Genomic DNA, 23,371 nt, shown 5'->3' with positions numbered 1-23,371 from the left:
TTTGTCTGGTTCATCAACATTCCTTCACTGCTGCTGATCCAGTCAGGAACTCTGGAGTCTCAGGAAATAAAGTGCATTTTGTCACAGACACACCTGGAGCTCCAGACACCACCTGCAGCACCACCCGGCTCCGGGTGGAGCTCCAGACACCACCTGCAGCACCACCCGGCTGCGGGTGGAGCTCCAGACACCACCTGCAGCACCACCCGGAGCCGGGTGGAGCTCCAGACACACCCGGAGCTCCAGGTGGAGCGCCACCTGGCTCCTCTTCCATTCCCCTCCTCCTCCTCCTCCTCCACCTCCTCCTCCTCCTCTCCCTCTTCCTCCTCTCCCTCCTCATCCTCCTCCTCCTCCTCCTCTCCCTCTTCCTCCTCTCCCTCCTCATCCTCCTCCTCCTCCTCTCCCTCTTCCTCCTCTCCCTCCTCATCCTCCTCCTCCTGCTCCTCCTCTTCTTCTTCCTCCTCCTCCTCCTGCTCCTCCTCCTCCACCTCCACCTCCTCCTCCTCTACATCCCCCTCCTCATCCTCCTCTTCTTCTTCTTCCTCCCCCTCCTCCTCTTCCTCTTCCTCCTCTTCCTCTTCCCCCCTCCTCCTCCTCCTCTTCCTCTTCCTCCTCTTCCTCTTCCTCCCCCTCCTCCTCTTCCTCTTCCTCCTCTTCCTCTTCCTCTTCTGATGTTACGCAAGTGCTCTTCTCCTCCTGGAACCTCCTGGATCCCTGAGGAAGAGGAGCAGGAGGAAGAGGAAGAGGAGGTGGAGGTGGGGGAGGAGGAGGAGGAGGAGGTGGAGGAGGAGGAGGGGGAGGAGGTGAAGGAGGTGGAGGTGGAGGTGGAGGAGGAGGAGGAGGTGGAGGAGGAGGAGGAGCAGGAGGAGGAGGAGGAGGAGGAGGAGGAGGAGAAACCAGTCCTACCGGCAGACCAGTTCCAGTTCCAGTTCCTCTGCTGTGACTCAGGATGTTTGTTCTGATAAAACGTAAATAAAAACACTCAAACTTTACTTCTGTCGAGTTTGTTTCCAGACAATAAATGTTGTTTTCTCCATCTGCGCGGTTTTTACACGTTCGTTGATCTTCTACCACCATTCAGCCTGTCCGGGTTTTGATTTGTTTGGTTTTTTTTGTTTATTTTTGGGACGGTGACTCGCTCACCTGAAAGCGCGCGCACAGCGGCACCTCGCGAGCTTGTGACGTCACCTCGATGAGGCGCGAGCGCAGCTGAGCTCCACGACGCGGCGGCTGAACTGTTTAGAAACGTGAGACTAGAAACGAGGCAAACATGAGCAAGTCCAAGAACAAGAGCGACAACAAGACGGAGAAAGCGCTGGCGGCGGAGAAGGAGCAGTTCGGGAAGCAGCAGGTGTGTTCGCGGCGGAAGACGGCGGTTTATTAATTCTGCCTCTGGCAGAGTCGCGAGGTGAAAACGAGAAATAAATAGTAAGAATTGTAATTTGAGTAAACTTTTGATAATTGCAGTAAATCGAAGTTGCGTTGTTTTAGTCCGCAAATGAAGTCAAGTTTCATCTCAATCGTGAAAACGTCCAGACCGGAAGTTAGAATCTCGACACAGGAAGTTGTTTTCCTTCAACTCTGATTATCGTTTGATTAAAAAATAAGTTAATTAATATTTTGCCCTGTGTGACTGTATTTCGCACACAAAATGGGTTTTATATTGGTTAATACCAGCTGGTTCCTCATGAAGAACATGTATTGATTTATCTGCATTATTACTGATATTGTTAAATAATGTTCCTCGTCCTCCACTGCTGGTGTGAATATTCTGGCATACAGAATTCAGTCAAAGGTTTAATGTCTACTGTTAAACAGGTTTTATGGTTATCTGTTTGTGTATAGAATCCTGAATATTCTCTGCTTCTTTCTCCTCTTTTTGCTGCCGCAATATATTAATTTCCCCGTTTTGCAATGATTAAAATTTAATCTAATATTTCCAAAAATGACGCCTCAACTTCTGTAATGTGCAATAAAGTACAGCAGTGTTGGTTCTGATGCTTTAAACTCCTTTAAAACAAAATGAAACAATGACAATTGGAAATGTTATTGAATTTGTAAAAAAAAAAAAAACAACTACAGGATGTTTGTTTTCCAGTTTAATCGGGTTTGTTGTGTGTTTGTGTTTTAACCTTCCAGCTCCAAAGTATCACTAAGATCGTGGCCACGACGGAAACCCCCCCGAAGGAGAAGTATGTGCGCAGTATCCTTGACGCTGCAGCAGCCGGACGACTGGGAACCATTAGAATGGAGGTTCTTCACTTCCTGTCTGGTCCAGGAGTGACGTAGGTGACGGAGGTGACGGAGCTGTATGGATAGAAATATAAATATTAAAGCTGCAAGCAGCGTTGGCCGGGACGTCGCAGAAGCCCGTCGGGGTGGCCAAGATCCTCTAGACCGGTTAATGATCATTTTTTAAGTTTTAAAGGTTTTTTTAATTTTTTTAATGACTTTTATTTTGAAAGAACCGCATCAAAAGTAGCTAATTAGCTAGTGATTCGTGACCGCAGTGCCCCAATTAGGCCACCTACCAAATTTCAGCTCAATCGGACAATGTTTGTTAGCATGCTAACGGGCATCGCGGGATATGTTCGTCAGGCCGATACGACCTTCGCCCTATGAGGAGTCAGAGTTTCCGTTTGGGCCTTTTTTGGGCGAAAATCTTACTTTGGAAGGAAAATAGCGGACTTCCGGTTGGAGTTAGGTCCAAAGTTAGAGCACGTGAGTTGTAGGTCTCGATGAGACGAACACATTTCCTGTCCGTTACATTTCTCTACGACATTCCTACGGATCGTGGCGGGCGATTTAAATCTTCTAGGTGGCGCTAGAGAGACATTTTTGGACTTTGTGGGGATTATTTTACACGCTCAACGGCTCTATGCGATTCTGATAAAAAATAGAAATGGATGATTTTTTTTTTCCCCATTTTCGTTTCAGAATAAGGTTGTTTACGTGGCAACATTCATAAAACCAGGTCCGTTTCCACGGAAACCTTTGAAACAGACGTAGTTTTCACGTTGGGCCACTCGAGGGCGCCGTGGTTTCTGTAACGACGCAGCCGGTCGGGTTCGTTTTGAGGGTTTTCTGTTGTCGTGACGACTCGTGAGTTTCCATGACGACGGTGCAGCCATCATCCTGGGGAGTCACAAGGAGGGCGGAGCCACCACCTTCTGGTCCTACGTCCTCAACCTGCCGCTGTCCAGCAACTCCATGGTCAGCTGGAAGTTCTGCTACCTGCTGCACAAAGTGCTGCGAGGAGGACACCGCAACGTAACTCCGCCCACTTTCTCACATTCTAGAGCATCTTCCTGCTCTAATGCAGATTCTAGAGCATCTTCCTGTTCTAATCCAGATTCTAGAGCATCTTCCTCCTCTAACACCAGATTATTGAGCATCTTCCTCTAACAGCAGATTATAGAGCATCTTCCTCCTCTAACACCAGATTATAGAACATCTTCCTCCTCTAACCCAGATTATAGAGCATCTTCCTCCTCTAGCATCAGATTATAGAGCATCTTCCTGCTCTAACCCAGATTATAGAGCATGTTCCTCCTCTAATCCAGAGTATAGAGCATCTTCCTGTTCTAATCCAGATTCTAGAGCATCTTCCTCCTCTAACACCAGATTATTGAGCATCTTCCTCTAACAGCAGATTATAGAGCATCTTCCTCCTCTAACACCAGATTATAGAACATCTTCCTCCTCTAACCCAGATTATAGAGCATCTTCCTCCTCTAGCATCAGATTATAGAGCATCTTCCTGCTCTAACCCAGATTATAGAGCATGTTCCTCCTCTAATCCAGATTATAGAGCATCTTCCTCCTCTAATCCAGGTCATAGAGCATATTCCTCTAATCCAGGTTATAGAGCATCTCCCCCTCTAATCCAGATTATAGAGCATCTTCCCCCTCTAATCCAGATTATAGAGCGTCTTCCTCCTCTAACACCAGATTATAGAGCATCTTCCTGCTCTAATCCAGATTATAGAGCCTCTTCCTCCTCTAACACCAGATTATAGAGCATCTTCCTCCTCTAATCCAGATTATAGAGCATCTTCCTCCTCTAACACCAGATTATAGAGCATCTTCCTCCTCTAATCCAGATTATTAGAGCATCTTCCTCCTCTAATCCAGAGTATAGAGTATCTTCCCCCTCTAACCCAGATTATAGAGCATCTTCCTCCCCTAATCCAGATTATTAGAGCATCTTCCTCCTCTAATCCAGATTATAGAGCCTCTTCCTCCTCTAATCCAGATTATAGAGCATCTTCCTCCTCTAATCCCGTCTCAAGTGTTTCTAAGGAGAAACCCTGTTTTCCATGATTTTTATCAAAGTTAAAAAGTTTAATGTTGTAATTGTTGTGCCTGCTGTGCCCCGCCCCCTTGCTGTGCCCCGCCCCATGCTATGCCCCGCCCCCTGTGTTTGATTGACAGGTGGTGACAGACTCCCACAGACACTGCCGTACAGTGAAGGACATGGGCGTCCTGTGGGTGAGGAGACCTTTCTCTCTTTTCATCTGCTTTGTTCTCTTTGTCTTTGATTCCATTTCTGGCTTTTTTCTTTTTACTTTTCATTTAATCTTCTATTTCCTGATGAACGTATGTTTGTTCTCAGGGGAACCTCCACGACCGGTACGGTCACATCGTGGCCTTGTACGCCAGGTTCCTCGGCCACAAGCTGGACTTCCATGTGAAGGTGGAGCATCACTTTGTTTTTATACTCAATCAAAGGTTTGAGAACCGTGTTTACTGCCTCGCATCCTGGAGAACCGCAGCCCAGCATGTTCTCCACGTTCTCCATGTTCTCCCTCCCCTGAACATCCTGATGTTCTTCACCACATTCAGCTCAAAGCCAGAGAACCAACTGCTCATTGAATCAGCCTGTTAGAGCAGGAGAACATGGAGAAGATGGAGAACGTGGGGGAGATGGAGAACGTGGAGAATGTGGAGAACATGGAGAAGGTGGAGAACATGCAGGGCTGCGGTTCTGCTTCCTGTGTTCTAACATGTGACCTGGTTCTCCGACAGCACAAAGTGATTCCGGCTAATCTGGAAGTTTCTGACGAGACTCTGGAGAAGGAGGCGGGGCCGGACATGACAAGAGTGTAGGACTCCACCCTCTCACTGCTACACCCTCAGGACTCCACCCTCTGACTGCTTCACCCTCAGGACTCCACCCTCTCACTGCTTCACCCTCAGGAGTCGTTCTCCACTCACTCGTTCATCCTTCATGAGTCGTTCAGGAGTCGTTCTCCACTCATTCATCCGTCAAGACTCGTCCTCCACTCTCTCGTCCTCCACTGACTCGTCCTCCACTGACTCGTCCTCCACTCTCTCGTCCTCCACTCTCTCGTCCTCCACTGACTCATCCTCCACTCTCTCGTCCTCCACTGACTCGTCCTCCACTGACTCGTCCTCCACTCTCTCGTCCTCCACTCTCTCGTCCTCCACTGACTCGTCCTCCACTCTCTCGTCCTCCACTCTCTCGTCCTCCACTGACTCGTCCTCCACTCTCTCGTCCTCCACTGACTCGTCCTCCACTCTCTCGTCCTCCACTGACTCGTCCTCCACTGACTCGTCCTCCACTCTCTCGTCCTCCACTCTCGTCCTCCACTGACTCGTCCTCCACTCTCTCGTCCTCCACTCTCTCGTCCTCCACTGACTCGTCCTCCACTGACTCGTTCTCCACTCACTCGTTCATCCTTCATGAGTCGTTCAGGAGTCGTTCTCCACTCATTCATCCGTCAAGACTCGTCCTCCACTCTCTCGTCCTCCACTGACTCGTCCTCCACTGACTCGTCCTCCACTCTCTCGTCCTCCACTCTCTCGTCCTCCACTGACTCATCCTCCACTCTCTCGTCCTCCACTGACTCGTCCTCCACTGACTCGTCCTCCACTCTCTCGTCCTCCACTCTCTCGTCCTCCACTGACTCGTCCTCCACTCTCTCGTCCTCCACTCTCTCGTCCTCCACTGACTCGTCCTCCACTCTCTCGTCCTCCACTGACTCGTCCTCCACTCTCTCATCCTCCACTGACTCATCCGCCACTGACTCGTCCTCCACTGACTCATCCTCCACTCTCTCGTCCTCCACTCTCTCGTCCTCCACTGACTCGTCCTCCACTTTCTCGTCCTCCACTTTCTCGTCCTCCACTGACTCGTCCTCCACTCTCTCGTCCTCCACTCTCTCGTCCTCCACTGACTCGTCCTCCACTCTCTCGTCCTCCACTCTCTCGTCCTCCACTGACTCGTCCTCCACTCTCTCGTCCTCCACTCTCTCGTCCTCCACTGACTCGTCCTCCACTCTCTCATCCTCCACTGACTCATCCGCCACTGACTCGTCCTCCACTGACTCATCCTCCACTCTCTCGTCCTCCACTCTCTCGTCCTCCACTGACTCGTCCTCCACTTTCTCGTCCTCCACTTTCTCGTCCTCCACTGACTCGTCCTCCACTCTCTCGTCCTCCACTCTCTCGTCCTCCACTGACTCGTCCTCCACTCTCTCGTCCTCCACTCTCTCGTCCTCCACTGACTCGTTCTCCACTCTCTCGTCCTCCACTGACTCGTCCTCCACTCTCTCGTCCTCCACTGACTCGTCCTCCACTGACTCGTTCTCCACTCTCTCGTCCTCCACTGACTCGTCCTCCTCTGACTCGTCCTCCACTCTCTCGTCCTCCACTGACTCGTCCTCCACTCTCTCGTCCTCCACTCTCTCGTCCTCCACTGACTCGTCCTCCACTGACTCGTCCTCCTCTGACTCGTCCTCCACTGACTCGTCCTCCACTGACTCGTCCTCCACTCTCTCATCCTCCACTCTCTCGTCCTCCACTGACTCGTCCTCCACTGACTCGTCCTCCACTCTCTCATCCTCCACTCTCTCGTCCTCCTCTGACTCGTCCTCCACTGACTCGTCCTCCACTGACTCGTCCTCCTCTGACTCATCCTCCACTGACTCGTCCTCCTCTGACTCATCCTCCACTCTCTCATCCTCCACTGACTCGTCCTCCTCTGACTCATCCTCCACTCTCTCGTCCTCCACTGACTCGTCCTCCACTGACTCGTCCTCCACTGACTCGTCCTCGTCCTCCAGGTTGGACATGACCAACGAGCTGCTGGACTACATGGACGCTGGACTGAAGATGTCGGAGACGGGTGACGTTGTTTTCCTCCGTCTTTCTTTCCTTCCTTCACTTTCTCTTGATCAAACTCTTGTTTTAGTAGTTTATCACTCGTTTTTAATTACTTTCACATTTTAATCTCGTTTATCTTCATTTTAAGGCTCCAATATTTGACCTCACTGATTTATTGTCTCGTCTCTGTTGTTTATTCTTGATTCTTTGTCTTCTAAATCCTAAATTGTGATTTTAGTGATGATGTTCCATCATGTTCTACTGTCTTGACGTTAAATTCCCGTCTGTTTCTCAGTAGATGAATAGAAACATGGTGGAACTTTAGTACTAATGTTAGTAAAATAGATATTAAACAACCTTGTACTTGATTTCACACCACTTTATTCTTTCCAGTATTTTCGTCTGTTAAAAACTTTCAAATGGATGTTAAAGCCTGAGGTACTGACGTAGTTGCTCCCTTATTGAACCCCTGACTGGGTGGTGTTGCTCAGTGTTCCGGCAGGTGGAGGCCAACCAGGCCCGGTCCTCCACCCCGGCCGGTCAGTGCCGCTTGACCCCGCTCATCCCGCTGCTGCTGGACTGCAGCTTCCTGTACCACTTCTCCGTCCGCCTGCTGTTCAGGCTGCACAGCCGTGAGTCTCTCCTCCGCCCTCCTTCCTCCACCCACTTCTCCGTCCGCCTGCTGTTCAGGCTGCACAGCCGTGAGTCTCTCCTCCGCCCTCCTTCCTCCACCCACTTCTCCGTCCGCCTGCTGTTCAGGCTGCACAGCCGTGAGTCTCTCCTCCGCCCTCCTTCCTCCACCCACTTCTCCGTCCGCCTGCTGTTCAGGCTGCACAGCCGTGAGTCTCTCCTCCACCCTCCTTCCTCCACCCACTTCTCCGTCCGCCTGCTGTTCAGGCTGCACAGCCGTGAGTCTCTCCTCCGCCCTCCTTCCTCCACCCACTTCTCCGTCCGCCTGCTGTTCAGGCTGCACAGCCGTGAGTCTCTCCTCCGCCCTCCTTCCTCCACCCACTTCTCCGTCCGCCTGCTGTTCAGGCTGCACAGCCCTGAGTCTCTCCTCCGCCCTCCTTCCTCCACCCACTTCTCCGTCCGCCTGCTGTTCAGGCTGCACAGCCGTGAGTCTCTCCTCCACCCTCCTTCCTCCACCCACTTCTCCGTCCGCCTGCTGTTCAGGCTGCACAGCCGTGAGTCTCTCCTCCGCCCTCCTTCCTCCACCCACTTCTCCGTCCGCCTGCTGTTCAGGCTGCACAGCCGTGAGACTGCCTTCCTCCACCCGCTGTTCCTCCACCTGCCATTCCTCCACCCGCTGTTCCTCCAGCCGCCTTCCTCCACCCGCTGTTCCTCCACTGGCTGTTTCTCCACCCGCTGTTCCTCCACTCGCTGTTTCTCCACCCGCTGTTTCTCCACCCGCTGTTCCTCCACTCGCTGTTCCTCCACTCGCTGTTCCTCCACCCACTGTTCTTCCACCTGCCATTCCTCCACCCGCCGTTTCTCCACCCGCTGTTTCTCCACCCGCTGTTCCTCCACTCGCTGTTTCTCCACCCGCTGTTTCTCCACCCGCTGTTCTTCCACCCGCTGTTTCTCCACCCGCTGTTTCTCCACCCGCTGTTCTTCCACCCGCTGTTCCTCCACCCGCTGTTTCTCCACCCCCTGTTTCTCCACCCGCTGTTCCTCCACCCGCTGTTCCTCCACCCGCCATTCCTCCACCCGCTGTTCCTCCACCCACTGTTCCTCCTCCACCTTGTCTCCATCTGATCCAGACTGTCCCCCCAGGTTTTGCTCCAGACGTCCTGCTGGGACACCGAGAACGCTTCAGGGACCAGTTCATGAGGTGGGTCCACAAGAACCCTGGGACCGGGTCAGGATCAGGGTCAGGATCAGGGTCAGGATCAGGATCAGGATCAGGATCAGAATCAGAATCAGGATCAGGATCAGGATCAGGATCAGGATCAGGATCAGAATCAGAATCAGAATCAGAATCAGAATCAGAATCAGAATCAGAATCAGAATCAGGATCAGGATCAGGATCAGGATCAGGATCAGGATCAGGATCAGAATCAGAATCAGAATCAGAATCAGAATCAGAATCAGAATCAGAATCAGAATCAGAATCAGAATCAGAATCAGAATCAGAATCAGAATCAGAATCAGAATCAGACTCAGACTCAGACTCAGACTCAGACTCAGACTCAGACTCAGACTCAGACTCAGACTCAGACTCAGACTCAGACTCAGACTCAGACTCAGACTCAGACTCAGACTCAGACTCAGACTCAGACTCAGACTCAGACTCAGACTCAGACTCAGACTCAGACTCAGACTCAGGACCAGGACCAGAGGTCTCCATGTCACTTCCTGTCCAGACTCTTGACATGACCACAGGAAGTCTCTTCTTCTTCTTCAATCCTAAAAAGACGAACTGAAGAGTTCCTGCTGGTTTTATTACAATAACATTTAATTCATGTTTATTATTAGTAGAAAAACAATATTGATGTTTACTGTGTTTAATCAAATAAGAAGTGGATTACACACATTTTGTCAATTAATTAATTATAATTATAGAATAAACTTTGATCATTAAACCACAAATGTAACAGTAAATAGTTCAATTTGAATATTTGATCATTATTAGATTTATTTTCCTCCTGAAGCTGCAAATCTTCCAAAACACGTTGCTTTAATTTGAAAGGTTCGATGAAAGCTTCCTGCTCTTCCTCCTCCTCCTCCTCCTCCTCCTCTTCCTCTTCCTCTTCCTCCTCTTCCTCCTCCTCTTCCTCCTCTTCCTCTTCCTCTTCCTCCTCCTCCTCCTCCTCTTTCTCCTCCTCTTCCTCCTCCTCTTTCTCCTCCTCTTTCTCTTCCTCCTCTTCCTCCTCCTCTTTCTCCTCCTCTTCCTCCTCCTCTTCCTCCTCCTCCTCCTCTTCCTCCTCAGCCTGACTCAGTTCTTCAACCGAGCCCGAGAGGAGGAGTTCTTCAAGAGCATCATCCAGATCCCGGACCTCCCCGACGTGAGTGCCGCCGCCCGCCGGCCCCTCCCCCTCCCACTGGCCCCTCCCCCTCCTCCCGCCTCACCCTTCCTCCCCTTCGTCTCCACAGGCGCCTCCCAACTTCCTGCGAGCCTCCGCCCTGGCGGAGTACAAGAAGCCGGTGGTGCTGCTGCCCGGCGAGGAGCGGGTGGAGGAGGAGGAGGGGGCGGAGCCTCAGCCGGGGCTCAGGGAGCCGCAGGTGGGCTTCATCACCAGAACACTTCCTGTTGCTGGGCGGCGTTCTGATGATGTTCTAACGAGGTTCTAGCGACGTTCTAACGAGATTTTAATGAGGTTCTAACGACGTTCTAATGATGTTCTGATGACATTCTGACGACATTTTAACGAGGTTCTAAGGACGTTCTAACGAGGTTCTGACGAGGTTCTGACGACATTCTAATGATGTTCTGATGAGGTTCTAACGATGTTCTAACAAGGTTCTAACGACGTTCTAACAACGTTCTAATGAGGTTCTAACAAGATTCTAACAAGATTCTAACAACGTTCTAACAACACTCTAACCACATTCTGACGATGTTCTAACAAGGTTCTAATAACATTCTAACTAGGTTCTAGCAAGGTTCTGATGAGGTTCTAACAAGGTTCTCTCGACGCTCTAACGAGGTTCTCCCACGTTCTAATGAGGTTCTCCCACGTTCTAACGAGGTTCTCCCACGTTCTCCAGCAGTACTACATGGTGAGCCAGATGGGAGTTCCTGAAGGGACGGAGAACGACGGACTGAAGAGAGAACTGGAGCTTCTGAAACCAGAACTGCAGCTCATCAAGTCTGAGGTGACGGTGCTCTGGAACCTGGAGCTGTTCTCAATGTGGGGGGTGATGGGTGGAGGTGGGGGCAGGGTGGGGACAGGGTGGGGGTTCCTTCACTCTGGTCGAGTCACTTCAAATGAAAACGTTCCGTTGTTACAGTTTTGATTCAGTTGATAAAAATGATGTTGGTTTCCATGGAAACAGCATGTGTGGTTGGGCCACCTGTGGGTGGTGTTGAGGGTGGAGCTGGGCTGGGTGGGTGAAGTCAATCGCTCCCGGCCTCCATCAGGAGGAGAGAAGCTGAGAAAGAATTCGATGAGTTCAAACGTAGATATTTGTGTTTATGGAGTATTTCCACATGAGGGGACGATGACGCTACGTCAGCACCTGACGGAGGTGATCGTTTCTCTCTGGGAATCGTTCCCTGTTGGCGCTTTAGCAGAAACGTGTTTCCGGCGCTTCCCCCGCCAGGCGCAGCGCTGCGTGGTGGAGCTGAAGGCTCAGGTGAACCGGCTGGAGGCGGAGGTGGAGGAGCAGCGCTCCCACAAGCAGGTGGCGCTGGTGGAGAACGAGCACCTCCGCATGGAGGTGGAGGCGCTGCGCTGCACCAACGTGGCCAACGTGGGAGCGCACATCGGCTTCAAGGAGGCGGACGGTGAGCGGGCGGGGTTGGAGGAGGGGCGGAGGTGGAGGAGGGGTGGAGCCATCAGGACAGACCTGGACCCCCACCTCCACCCCCCGGGGGGTCTGTGTTGTGGTTCCAGGTCGAGCTCAGGCTGCAGAGCTGCGCTTCAGCCAGCTGAAGGAGCGACACGCCGAGCTGGTGACGAGCCACGCCGACCTCATGAAGAAGGTGAAGCTCCGCCCTGGAACATGTTTACATTCATAATAGATTCTAAAGCCCAGGAACATGTTTACATTCATAATAGATTCTAGATTCCAAAGCCCAGGAACATGTTTACATTCATAATAGATTCTAGATTCTAAAGCCCAGGAACATGTTTACATTCATAATAGATTCTAGATTCTAAAGCCCAGGAACATGTTTACATTCATAATAGATTCTAGATTCCAAAGCCCAGGAACATGTTTACATTCATAATATATTCTAGATTCTAAAGCCCAGGAACATGTTTACATTCATAATAGATTCTAGATTCCAAAGCCCAGGAACATGTTTACATTCATAATAGATTCTAGATTCTAAAGCCCAGGAACATGTTTGCATGTCTGTTTATTTTCTGAAGTTAGTTTTATATTGAACACGGTGGTGCGTTTACTGACATCCAGTAAGTTCCAGTTTTCTCAGCATCATGTTGTTCTGCATGTTCTCCTCCCTTGTTCCTCCTCTCCTCCTCTCCTCCATCCTCTCCTCCCGTGTTCCTCCTCTCCTCCGTCCTCTCCTCCCCTGTTCCTCCTCTCCTCCGTCCTCTCCTCCCCTGTTCCTCCTCTCCTCCTCTCCTCCGTCCTCTCCTCCCCTGTTCCTCCTCTCCTCCTCCTCCTCTGTTTGCAGAATGCAGAGACGGTGAAGCTGCTGTCCAGCAGCAGGCAGGACCAGGACGATCTGCAGAGAACCAGAGAGCAGCTGCAGAACGACCTGCAGAACCTCCACCTGCAGCACAGGAACCAGGTGAGGCTCCGCCCCCAACCGCCGCCACCACTTCCTGTGGACACGTGGTCGTGGAAAAAGCTACTTTTGGTAAACTTCTCCCCGAGATGGGACTATGAGAACAGGTGGCGGCTCCGTTTCCATGGAAACATGGAGAAACGTTGCTCCTGTTCACCTCGGCCGTAGTTCCTGGTAGTTCTGCACATGTTCAGTAGAGACTAGTAGTTCTGCACATGCTCAGTAGTAACTAGTAGTTCTGCACATGCTCAGTAGTAACCAGTAGTTCTGCACATGCTCAGTAGTAACCAGTAGTTCTGCACATGTTCAGTAGTAACTAGTAGTTCTGCACATGTTCAGTAGTAACTAGTAGTTCTGCACATGCTCAGTAGTAACCAGTAGTTCTGCACATGCGCAGTAGTAACCAGTAGTTCTGCACATGTTCAGTAGTAACTAGTAGTTCTGCACATGCTCAGTAGTAACCAGTAGTTCTGCACATGCTCAGTAGAGACTAGTAGTTCTGCACATGTTCAGTAGTAACTAGTAGTTCTGCACATGCTCAGTAGTAACCAGTAGTTCTGCACATGCTCAGTAGAGACTAGTAGTTCTGCACATGCTCAGTAGTAACTAGTAGTTCTGCACATGCTCAGTAGTAACCCATAGTTCTGCACATGCTCAGTAGAGACTAGTAGTTCTGCACATGCTCAGTAGTAACTAGTAGTTCTGCACATGCTCAGTAGTAACCCATAGTTCTGCACATGCTCAGTAGAGACTAGTAGTTCTGCACATGCTCAGTAGTAACTCGTAGTTCTGCACATGCTCAGTAGAGACTAGTAGTTCTGCACATGCTCAGTAGAGACTAGTAGTTCTGCACATGCTCAGTAGTAACCAGTAGTTCTGCACATGCTCAGTAGAGACTAGTAGTTCTGCACATGCTCAGTAGTAACCAGTAGTTCTGCACATGCTCAGTAGAGACTAGTAGTTCTGCACATGCTCAGTAGAGACTAGTAGTTCTGCACATGCTCAGTAGAGACTAGTAGTTCTGCACATGCTCAGTAGAGACTAGTAGTTCTGCACATGCTCAGTAGTAACCAGTAGTTCTGCACATGCTCAGTAGAGACTAGTAGTTCTGCACATGCTCAGTAGAGACTAGTAGTTCTGCACATGCTCAGTAGTAACTCGTAGTTCTGCACATGCTCAGTAGAGACTAGTAGTTCTGCACATGCTCAGTAGTAACCAGTAGTTCTGCAAATGCTCAGTAGTAACCAGTAGTTCTGCACATGCTCAGTAGTAACTAGTAGTTCTGCACATGCTCAGTAGAGACTAGTAGTTCTGCACATGCTCAGTAGAGACTAGTAGTTCTGCACATGCTCAGTAGTAACCAGTAGTTCTGCACATGCTCAGTAGAGACTAGTAGTTCTGCACATGCTCAGTAGTAACCAGTAGTTCTGCACATGCTCAGTAGTAACTCGTAGTTCTGCACATGCTCAGTAGAGACTAGTAGTTCTGCACATGCTCAGTAGAGACCGTCGCCACCATGTTTCCTCCTTGGTATCGCGACTCCCAGTTTATACTCTCCTGGACCAGGTGCTTTTATTTTGACAGTCACCGTAGTAACAATCCAGCAGTGTGTAGAGCTCGTTGTGTGTGTGTGTGTGTGTGTGAGGCTTCATCACTACGACACACGGCGCCACCTGGTGTCTCTCCTCCGTCAGAACAACCAGCAGCTGCAGGAGGTGGAGCGACTCAACAAGGAGCTGCTGGAGCAGCGAGCCGAGCTGACGGCGCTGCACAGCAGGGAGCTGGTGACTCACACACACACACACACACACACACACACACACACACACACACACACACACACACACACACACACACACACACTCACTGCCTCTCGGCCTGCAGGCAGCCTCCCAGCTGAGCAGCAGCCTGGCGGCGCTGCAGGCGGAGCGAGACGCGCTGCTGCGCTCGGCGAGGGAAAAGGAGGCGGAGCTTTCGTCCCTGAGGCAGCAGGTGCAGCAGCAGCAGGGCGTCGAGGCGCTGCAGAGCGAGCGGAGCAGCCGGGAGCTGGAGGCCCTGAGAGCCCAGCTGCAGCAGCAGGTACCACCCCCCCCCCCCACCCCCACCCCCCGCCCCTGTAAACCCCTCCCCCCCCCCCCCGGCCGGGCGCCACCAGAACCCTCCTGACCCGGTTCCCGCTCCCGCAGCTCGCCATCAACGCCGAGCAGAAGCTGGAGATGGAGCGGCTGAGACGGGAGCTGGACTCCACCAGGGCGGAGCTGAACCGAGCCAACGGCGCCCTGCAGAGCCAGGAGACGGTACTGCAGGGGACAATAACGTCCCGTCGTCCTCCTGAGTCCTACATGTCCACCAACACAACCCTGCTCCGAGTGTTGAACCAGCAAACCTGTTAGGAAGGGTCACATTCATCCAGTCACACTCACACACCAGTAGAGGGCGCTGCAGCATGCTGCAGCACGTTACAGCACGCTGCATCACGCTGCAACATGGTGCATCACACAGCAGCGTGCTGCATCACGTTGCAACACGCTGCATCACGTTGCAACATGGCGCATCACGCTGCAGCACGTTGCGACACGCTGCATCACACTGCAACACGCTGCATCACGTTGCAACATGGTGCATCACGCTGTAGCATGTTGCGACACGCTGCATCACACTGCAACACGTTGCAACATGGTGCATCACGCTGTAGCATGTTGCGACACGCTGCATCACACTGCAACACGCTGCAACACGTTGCAACATGGTGCATCACGCTGTAGCATGTTGCGACACGCTGCATCACACTGCAACACGCTGCAACACGTTGCAACATGGTGCATCACGCTGTAGCACGTTGCGGCACGCTGCGACACGCTGCATCACACTGCAACACGTTGCAACATGGTGCATCACGCTGCGACATGGTGCATCACGCTGCAACACGTTGCGGCGTGCTGCGACACGGTGCAGCACGCTGCGACACGCTGCACTTCCTGTGTTTCAATGTTGAAGCTCAGTGACGCGTTCAGAGCTGATGATGATGATGATGGTGATGAAGGTGATGATGATGATGATGATGATGGTTGTTGTGGGCAGAGCGGCTCCCTGCTGAGCAGCTCTCTAGCAGGGCTGCAGGCGGAGAAGGAGGCGCTGCAGCGCTCCGGCAGGGAGCAGGAGGCGGAGCTACACTCCCTCCGTCAGCAGGCGGCGCTGCAGCGCGGCTCCCTGGAGCAGGAGCGTCAGCGCAGCGGCGCCGAGATCAGCAGCCTGCAGGCGGCGCTGCAGCAGCAGGTGAGGCCTGGTGGGGTGGGGGGGGTCTCTCTCTCTCTCTCTCTCTCACTCTCCCCCCACCCCCCTGACACTGTGTGGGCTCCCCAGGCCAGCAGGGAGAGCCAGGTGAGGCAGCAGCTGCAGGAGGAGCAGTTCTCTCTGCTGCAGTGCTCCCTGGTGGAGGCCGAGGGAATCGTCCTGGACGCCGTCGCCAAACTGGACGACCCCGTTCACGTCCGCTGCATCAGCTCGCCGGGTAACCTGACGGGCTGGACTCTGTCTGTGTCCTTCTGTGTCCCCCTGTGTCCCACTATGTCCCTATGTGTCCCACTCTGTCCCCCTGTGTCCTTCTGTGTCCCTCCGGTAGTTTGTTTCTGGTAGTTTGTTTCCGGTAGTTTGTTTCCGGTAGTTTGTCTCTGGCAGTTTGTCTCTGGCAGTTTGTTTCTGGTAGTTTGTTTCTGGTAGTTTGTTTCCGGTAGTTTGTTTCTGGTAGTTTGTTTCCGGTAGTTTGTCTCTGGTAGTTTGTCTCCGGTAGTTTGTCTCCGGTAGTTTGTCTCCGGTAGTTTGTTTCTGGTAGTGTGTTTGTCTCTGGTAGTTTGTCTCTGGTAGTGTGTTTGTCTCTGGTAGTTTGTCTCCGGTAGTTTGTCTCTGGTAGTTTGTCTCCGGTAGTTTGTTTCCGGTAGTTTGTCTCCGGTAGTTTGTCTCCGGTAGTGTGTTTGTCTCTGGTAGTGTGTTTGTCTCTGGTAGTTTGTCTCTGGTAGTTTGTCTCCGGTAGTTTGTCTCCGGTAGTTTGTTTCTGGTAGTTTGTCTCCGGTAGTGTGTTTGTCTCTGGTAGTTTGTCTCTGGTAGTTTGTCTCCGGTAGCTTGTCTCTGGTAGTGTGTTTGTCTCTGGTAGTTTGTTTCCGGTAGTTTGTCTCCGGTAGTTTGTCTCCGGTAGTTTGTCTCCGGTAGTGTGTTTGTCTCTGGTAGTGTGTTTGTCTCTGGTAGTTTGTCTCTGGTAGTTTGTCTCCGGTAGCTTGTCTCCGGTAGCTTGTCTCTGGTAGTTTGTCTCTGGTAGTGTGTTCGTCTCTGGTAGTTTGTCTCTGGTAGTTTGTCTCTGGTAGTTTGTCTCTGGTAGTTCAGAGACCTGCTGGTTGTGCTGATCGTCTGTTGTTCTGCAGACTACCTGGTGAACCGAGCAGAGACCACGCTGGCGTCGGTCCACAAGCTGCAGCAGAACCACGCCCTCTACCTGGGGAACCCAAACGGTGCGTCGGGTTCTGCGTCGGCGCTAAAGAGCCGGTGAACCGACCTTAACTCCGCCCCTCTCCGCAGACGCCAGCGGCCTGCTGAGGGCCGTCACCCAGTTCTCTCACCTCGCCGCCGACACCATCGTGAACGGAGCGGCTACGTCACACTCTGCTCCGACCGACCAGGCCGACCGTAAGACCACCTGCACCTCCACCTCTCAGGACCTCCACCTCTCAGGACCTCCACCTCTCAGGACCTCCACCCACATTCTAGTCATGTTTATCGTTTAACGTCGCCGTCGGAGGCCGTTCTTACGTGATGCGCCTGAACGCATCGCTCACAGCGCTCAGCGACGGAGCGGCGTCCTCCGACGTCTTCACGCCGTTACGAAGACACATCAGTCCTCAGCTCCGTGTCCAAGGTTCTCCAGGTGGAACCCTGCACTTTAGCTTGAACCAGTGTTTAAAGTCGGCACTATTTTCACTGGCGTAATGATATTACACATGTCAGCTGCTGGTCCAATAGGAGAGCTGCAAAACATCCAAGATGGCGGCGCCCAAACTAGAGTTTACGTCAGTTCAGAGGAGGAGAACATGACAAGAACCTTTTAATGAGACATCAAACATATTAAATAATGCATGAAAGGTGGGGTGGGGCTCCTCCAGGAGGCGGAGGGGCTCCTCAAGAAGGAGGCGGAGCTCCTCCTGGAGGCGGAGGGGCTCCTCAAGAAGGAGGCGGGGCTCATCCTGGAGGCGGAGGGGCTCCTCAAGAAGGAGGCGGGGCTCATCCTGGAGGCGGAGGGGCTCCTCAAGAAGGAGGCGGGGCTCATCCTGGAGGCGGAGGGGCTCCTCAAGAAGGAGGCGGAGCTCCTCCTGGAGGCGGAGGGGCTCCTCAAGAAGGAGGCGGGGCTCCTCCTGGAGGAACTCCTCCTGGAGGAACTCCTCCTGGAGGCGGGGCTCCTCCAGGAGAAGGAGGAGGAGCCGGGGCTCCTCCTCCTTCTCGGAGCTCCGCCTCCTCCACGAGCTCCGCCTCGTGGAGGAACTCCTCCTGGAGGAACTCCTCCTGGAGGAACCCCGCCTCCAGGAGGAGCCCCGCCTCTCCAGGAGGAGCCCCGCCTCTCCAGGAGGAGCCCCGCCTCTCCAGGAGGAGCCCCGCCTCCAGGAGGAGCCCCGCCTCCAGGAGGAGCCCCGCGGCTCGTTAACATGTCAGAAACACTTAATAATCCTTCTTCATGTAATAAATATACTTTGAAATCCTTCAAATCAATAACGCTGGAAAAAATAGTTGCGGATGAGTTGTACCACACACACACACACACACACACACACACACACACACACACACACACACACACACACACAGGCGGTGCAGTGACGCTGCAGCGCCCCCCCCAGGCCTGACAGACGGGTGCAGGGACTGCGCCAGCCACTGCCTGCAGTTCCTGAAGGCCCTGAAGCAGCAGTCCAGCCTGCGCGGCGCCGACCCGGCCGCCGTCCGCCACACGGTGCAGCGCCTCCTGGCGCTGGGGCAGGTCAGACCCTACGCCGCCCACAAGTCGCCCGGCCTCACTTCAGAGGTGACATGGTTTGACCCCCCCTCCCCCCCCCCTCCCCTGCAGGAGCTGCGTCCCAGAGGCCAGGACGTGCTGAAGGAGGAGCTGGGCGCCATGGTGGACCAGGAGATGACGGCCACCTCCACCGCCATCGAGGAGGCCGTGCTGAGGATGGATGTGAGTACGGACCTGTAGGGCTCCGAGCAGCCAATCGGAGATCAGACCCTGTATGATGTCATCGGGGGTTCAGCCAATCACGGTCAAGATAGGCCCCTCCCCCTTTGAGAGTTCTGCTCTGGCACATGGCGCCACGAGAGGAAGGACTTCCTCCTCTGCCCCATAGATGGGCGTGTCTGTGGGCGGAGCCAGTCCAGCTCTCACAGACACAGCAGATTGTGGATGTAGCTCCTAGGATCTGATGTTCTAATGGAGGAGGATCGAGGAGGAGCTGGAAACTTTGAAGGGATAGAAACGTTCCTGACGTGGTTCTTCTGGTTCTTCCGGTTCCTCTGGTTCTGGTTCCTCAGGAGATCCTCAGTCAGGCGAAGAAAGAGACGACTGGCATCAAGCTGGAGGTCAACCAGAGGTGAGACTCCTCCTCCTCCTGCTCCTCCTCCTCCGTCTCTCTGATTCCTCCTCCTGCTCCCCCCCCATGCTCCTCCTCCTCCTCCTCTTCCTCCTCCTTTCCCTCCTCCTGCTCCTCCTCCTCCTCCTGTCTCTCTGATTCCTCCTCCTGTCTCTCGTCCTCCTCCTCCTCCTCCGTCTCTGACTCCTCCTCCTGTCTCCTTGCAGCATCCTGGGCTCCTGCTCCGACCTGATGAAGGTGAGACTGTCCCCCCCCCCGTCCCCGGAGGACGTTAGACTGAAGGTGTGTCTCCGTCCCGCAGGCCGTCCACATGCTGGTGACGTCGGCCACCGACCTGCAGAAGGACATCGTGGAGGGAGGACGGGTGGGTGGAGGACGGAGACGCTCTCACTAGTTGATTAGAGTCAAAGAGATCAAAGAGATCAAAGACGGTGAGACGACGTCCTGCAGGACGTCCTCCGACGTTGGTCTTCACCTCCGTCTGTCTCCCGGACAGGGCGCCGCCTCCGTCACCGACTTCTACGCCAAAAACTCCCGCTGGACTGAAGGACTGATCTCCGCCTCCAAGGCGGTGGGCTGGGGCGCCACGCAGCTGCTGTGAGACACACACACACACACACACACAGGTGTGTGAGCCGTGACCTTTGACCTTTGACCCTCCGTGCCCTCAGGGACTCGGCCGACCGGGTGGTGGGCGATCGGGGGACGTACGAGGAGCTGATCGCCTGCTCCCATGAGATCGCGGCGAGCACCGCCCAGCTGGTCGCCGCCTCCAAGGTACCGCCGCCGTTCTCCTGGTTCCCCTGCAGTACCAGTCTGGTCTTTATGTTTGGAGTTTCACCAGAAACAAATGTAGTTTAAAGACTTTTTTCTCACTTTTTTTTTTTTTAATTGAAAGAAAGACATTTTTAAATACAATACAGTCATTCCAATTTGCTTTTATAGAGAAAATAGGGGAGAGGAGAGGAGCTAGTTGCTCCCGCTAGCCGCCCGAGCTAACGGCTACCGCTCGCCGCCCGAGCTAACGGCTCCCGCTAGCCACCCGAGCTTGTGGCTCCCGCTAGCCGCTAGCCGCCCGAGTTAGCGGCTCCCGCTAGCCACCCGAGCTTGTGGCTCCCGCTAGCCGCTAGCCGCCCGAGTTAGCGGCTCCCGCTAGCCACCCGAGCTTGTGGCTCCCGCTAGCCGCTAGCCGCCCGTGATAGCGGCTCCCGCTAGCCACCCGAGCTTGTGGCTCCCGCTAGCCGCTAGCCGCCCGAGTTAGCGGCTCCCGCTAGCCACCCGAGCTTGTGGCTCCCGCTAGCCGCTAGCCGCCCGAGTTAGCGGCTCCCGCTAGCCACCCGAGCTTGTGGCTCCCGCTAGCCGCTAGCCGCCCGTGATAGCGGCTCCCGCTAGCCACCCGAGCTTGTGGCTCCCGCTAGCCGCTAGCCGCCCGAGTTAGCGGCTCCCGCTAGCCAGCCGAGCTTGTGGCTCCCGCTAGCCGCTAGCCGCCCGAGTTAGCGGCCCCCGTGCTCCGTTTCTCCTCTCTGGTCTCTTCCAGGCTCAATCTTTCATCAAGGCTCATAAAACGCCGACTAGAACTTCCAAACACTGTAAAAACTTGATATTTAAGAGGAAACAAGCCGATATAAACACAACAGATCGAGATCTGCACAACTCGTGACGTCACACATAGGCTCCGCCCACGAAGAAGGATTCCCCCGACTTCCTCGGCTGGAGATTCAAAATTCAACTAACTTTGTTATGCGAGAACAGTAGTGAGGCAGAGTCGGAGGAACCTTACAAGTAGAACCCAACCATGAGTAGGGTTCTACGTTTCACCGGGACTTTAAATGAAGCGGCGGCGTCGTTGCAGGTGAAGTCGGATCGAAACAACAAGAAGCTGAACGTCCTGCAGCAGGCATCGCGGCACGTCAACGACATGGCGGCCGTGGTCGTCACCTCCACCAAGCACGGCCAGCAGCAGGTCTCCGACCACGGTGAGGACGGGGACGGGGACGGGGACGTCTCAGCAGACGCCTGGAAACTGACTTGCAGCTCGGTGTTTGGTCTCCTCCATGCAGGACACTGACGCTTGGCTGCAAATCGACCCGTCAGAATTGAAACGATGAGCTTCGTCAAACAATGATTTGATATTTTTCTGTGGGTTTTTCACAATAATTTGCACGGCGGTGTTTCGCAGGTACGATGGACTTTTCTGGGATGTCTCTGATTAAGCTGAAGAAAGAAGAAATGGAGGCGCAGGTGAGTTACAGGATGAGAATTAATTCTCATTCTCAGATATGTTCAACTGGTTTTAATCAAACGCACCAATTTCATCCTGAGGTTTCTTTTTGTAACTTTCTTTGTTACACAGGAGATGAAAATGTCTGAATTTTTACGGAATCAAACAATTGTGACAGAAAATGTCTACAATCTCAACATGAAGCCAATTGTCATGATTTATTCGAGTATAAAATACAGTGAAACGTCCCCAGAACTTCTACACCTGCTGCATTATGGGAATTTTTAAAAACTCTAAAAAAAAGGCTAATGCTACTTTGCTAGCTTCCCTGACGTCTCATCGTCTTGTTCGCTGCCCTTAAAGGTCCCATGATATACAGTTTGTCCAACAGTTTTACGTCCACGTCAGGGGGACAACAACCTCGTATTTAAAGTATATTTCCCCAAATCCAGCCTTGGTCTTGATTTTCAGTGTAAAAGTCTCTAACAGGCTCCAGTGAGAACAGGCTTCCTGTCTCCGTCCCTTAAGATGCTAATGAGCCTCCGTTTCCTGCTAGCATTGAAATGGGGGGGAAACATGGCGGGTGGGAAGGTCAGAGTGAGGGTCCAGTACCAGAGGGAGGGGTCATTTCCCCTGATGATGTCATGAAGGGTGAAGACTTCCTCTACTTCTGGGGACCGGATCAGACTCCGGGGGACAAAGTCAATTTCACACAATATGGGAACTTTTAAGAAATGAGTTTGCAAAGTTTTCTGACGTTTGTACCGTTTGATTGACGGTTTGGCCGGACTGGCGCCTCTGGTGGCCGTACGGTACGGTCCGGTACGGTACGGTACGGTCCGGTACGGTACGGTAAGGCAAAGTTCACCCAGGACCAACTCTGTTTCGCGGTTCCGACTCAGAGAGTCAGAATATTGCAGCGACGATCGTCGTCGACCAATCAGCAGACGGCGGCTGATTGGTCGACGACGGTGGAGACGGGGCGTTGGCGCTAAAAGCTAGCAGCTAACAGCTACCAGTGGTTTTGAAGGGTAAGGTCCAGAGGACTGTGTCCCCCTCAGGTGAAGGTCTTGCAGCTGGAGACCCAGCTGGAGCAGGAGCGGGTCCGTCTGGGGGGGCTCAGGAAGAAGCACTACGACCTCGGCGCCGCCGCCGAGCAGGACGAGGCCTTCCCCCCCCCGCCGCCGCCCACGCTGTTCCCCCCCGCCCAGGAGGCTCCGCCCCTTCAGGACACTTTCCCGTCCACCAACCCCTTCGCTCAGAGTCAGGAGGCTACGTCACTGCCTCAGACCTACACCCCTTCTCAGACCTACACCCCTTCCCAGACCTACACCCCCTCCCAGACCTACACCCCCTCCCAGACCTACACCCCTTCTCAGACCTACACCCCCTCTCAGACCTACACCCCCTCCCAGACCTACACCCCTTCTCAGACCTACACCCCCTCCCAGACCTACACCCCCCCGCAGCCTTTCGTTCCGTCGCAGCCCTTCGCCCTGAACCCAACGCAGACTCTCCCCCCCCCTCCGTCTGTCTCGCCCTCTCCGCCCCCCTCCGGGGCCGTGGCTCCGCCCAGATCCTCCTCCACCCAAGGCGGCTCCGACTCCATCAGGCTGGCCTTCAAGAAGCACAGCATCTTCACCAAGTCTGGAAGTCGTCTGAAGAACGCGGTGAGTGTGGAGCGTCAGGACCAGGACCAGGACCAGGACCAGGACCAGGACTATGACCAGGACCAGGACCAGGACCGCCGGAGGTTCTTAACGGTTTCTCTTTCTTTTGCTTGCAGTTCAAACGAGGTGAAACTGGAGCCGGGGAGTCGTGAAGCCGACCGATCAGGATTCTATAGAAATGCTTTGATGTTTTACAACTTTTTAAAAACTTCACAGGGAAATGAAACCCCCAATGAAACACAAGGTTTTTGTTTTGTTTTGTAATCATTGCGATTTTGTGATTTATTAAAATCCAGACTTTAACGTGTAA

The 23,371-nt window shown here is 53.3% G+C and overlaps 1 protein-coding gene across 2 annotated transcripts; it reads left to right on the top strand.

Moving 5' to 3' along the window:
- The first annotated feature begins 1,194 nt into the window (after window positions 1-1,194).
- Window positions 1,195-23,371, top strand: hip1r (huntingtin interacting protein 1 related). Of its 2 annotated transcripts, none has more exons than XM_080521471.1 (33): window positions 1,195-1,351; window positions 2,140-2,203; window positions 3,128-3,270; window positions 4,435-4,491; window positions 4,616-4,696; window positions 5,029-5,105; window positions 7,089-7,150; window positions 7,620-7,760; window positions 8,902-8,959; window positions 10,058-10,133; window positions 10,222-10,350; window positions 10,840-10,944; window positions 11,392-11,575; window positions 11,685-11,773; window positions 12,434-12,550; window positions 14,242-14,331; window positions 14,432-14,626; window positions 14,734-14,844; window positions 15,629-15,823; window positions 15,911-16,058; window positions 16,963-17,049; window positions 17,117-17,224; window positions 18,427-18,563; window positions 18,651-18,761; window positions 19,112-19,170; window positions 19,377-19,407; window positions 19,472-19,534; window positions 19,667-19,767; window positions 19,842-19,947; window positions 21,023-21,146; window positions 21,350-21,411; window positions 22,453-23,061; window positions 23,178-23,371. In XM_080521471.1, exons 1-33 carry the CDS (start codon window positions 1,271-1,273, stop codon window positions 23,211-23,213), a joined length of 3,837 nt encoding a protein of 1,278 aa, XP_080377597.1. In that variant the 5' UTR covers window positions 1,195-1,270; the 3' UTR covers window positions 23,214-23,371. The 2 variants fall into 2 exon arrangements, with proteins under 2 accessions (XP_080377597.1, XP_080377596.1); XM_080521470.1 differs by having other exon boundaries at window positions 10,837-10,944.

This window comes from Blennius ocellaris (assembly GCF_963422515.1).
Source record: "Blennius ocellaris genome assembly, contig: SCAFFOLD_193, whole genome shotgun sequence".
Taxonomy (NCBI): domain Eukaryota; kingdom Metazoa; phylum Chordata; class Actinopteri; order Blenniiformes; family Blenniidae; genus Blennius; species Blennius ocellaris.
Note: the sequence above shows the minus strand (reverse complement) of the source record. Positions and strands in the feature narration are given on the sequence as shown.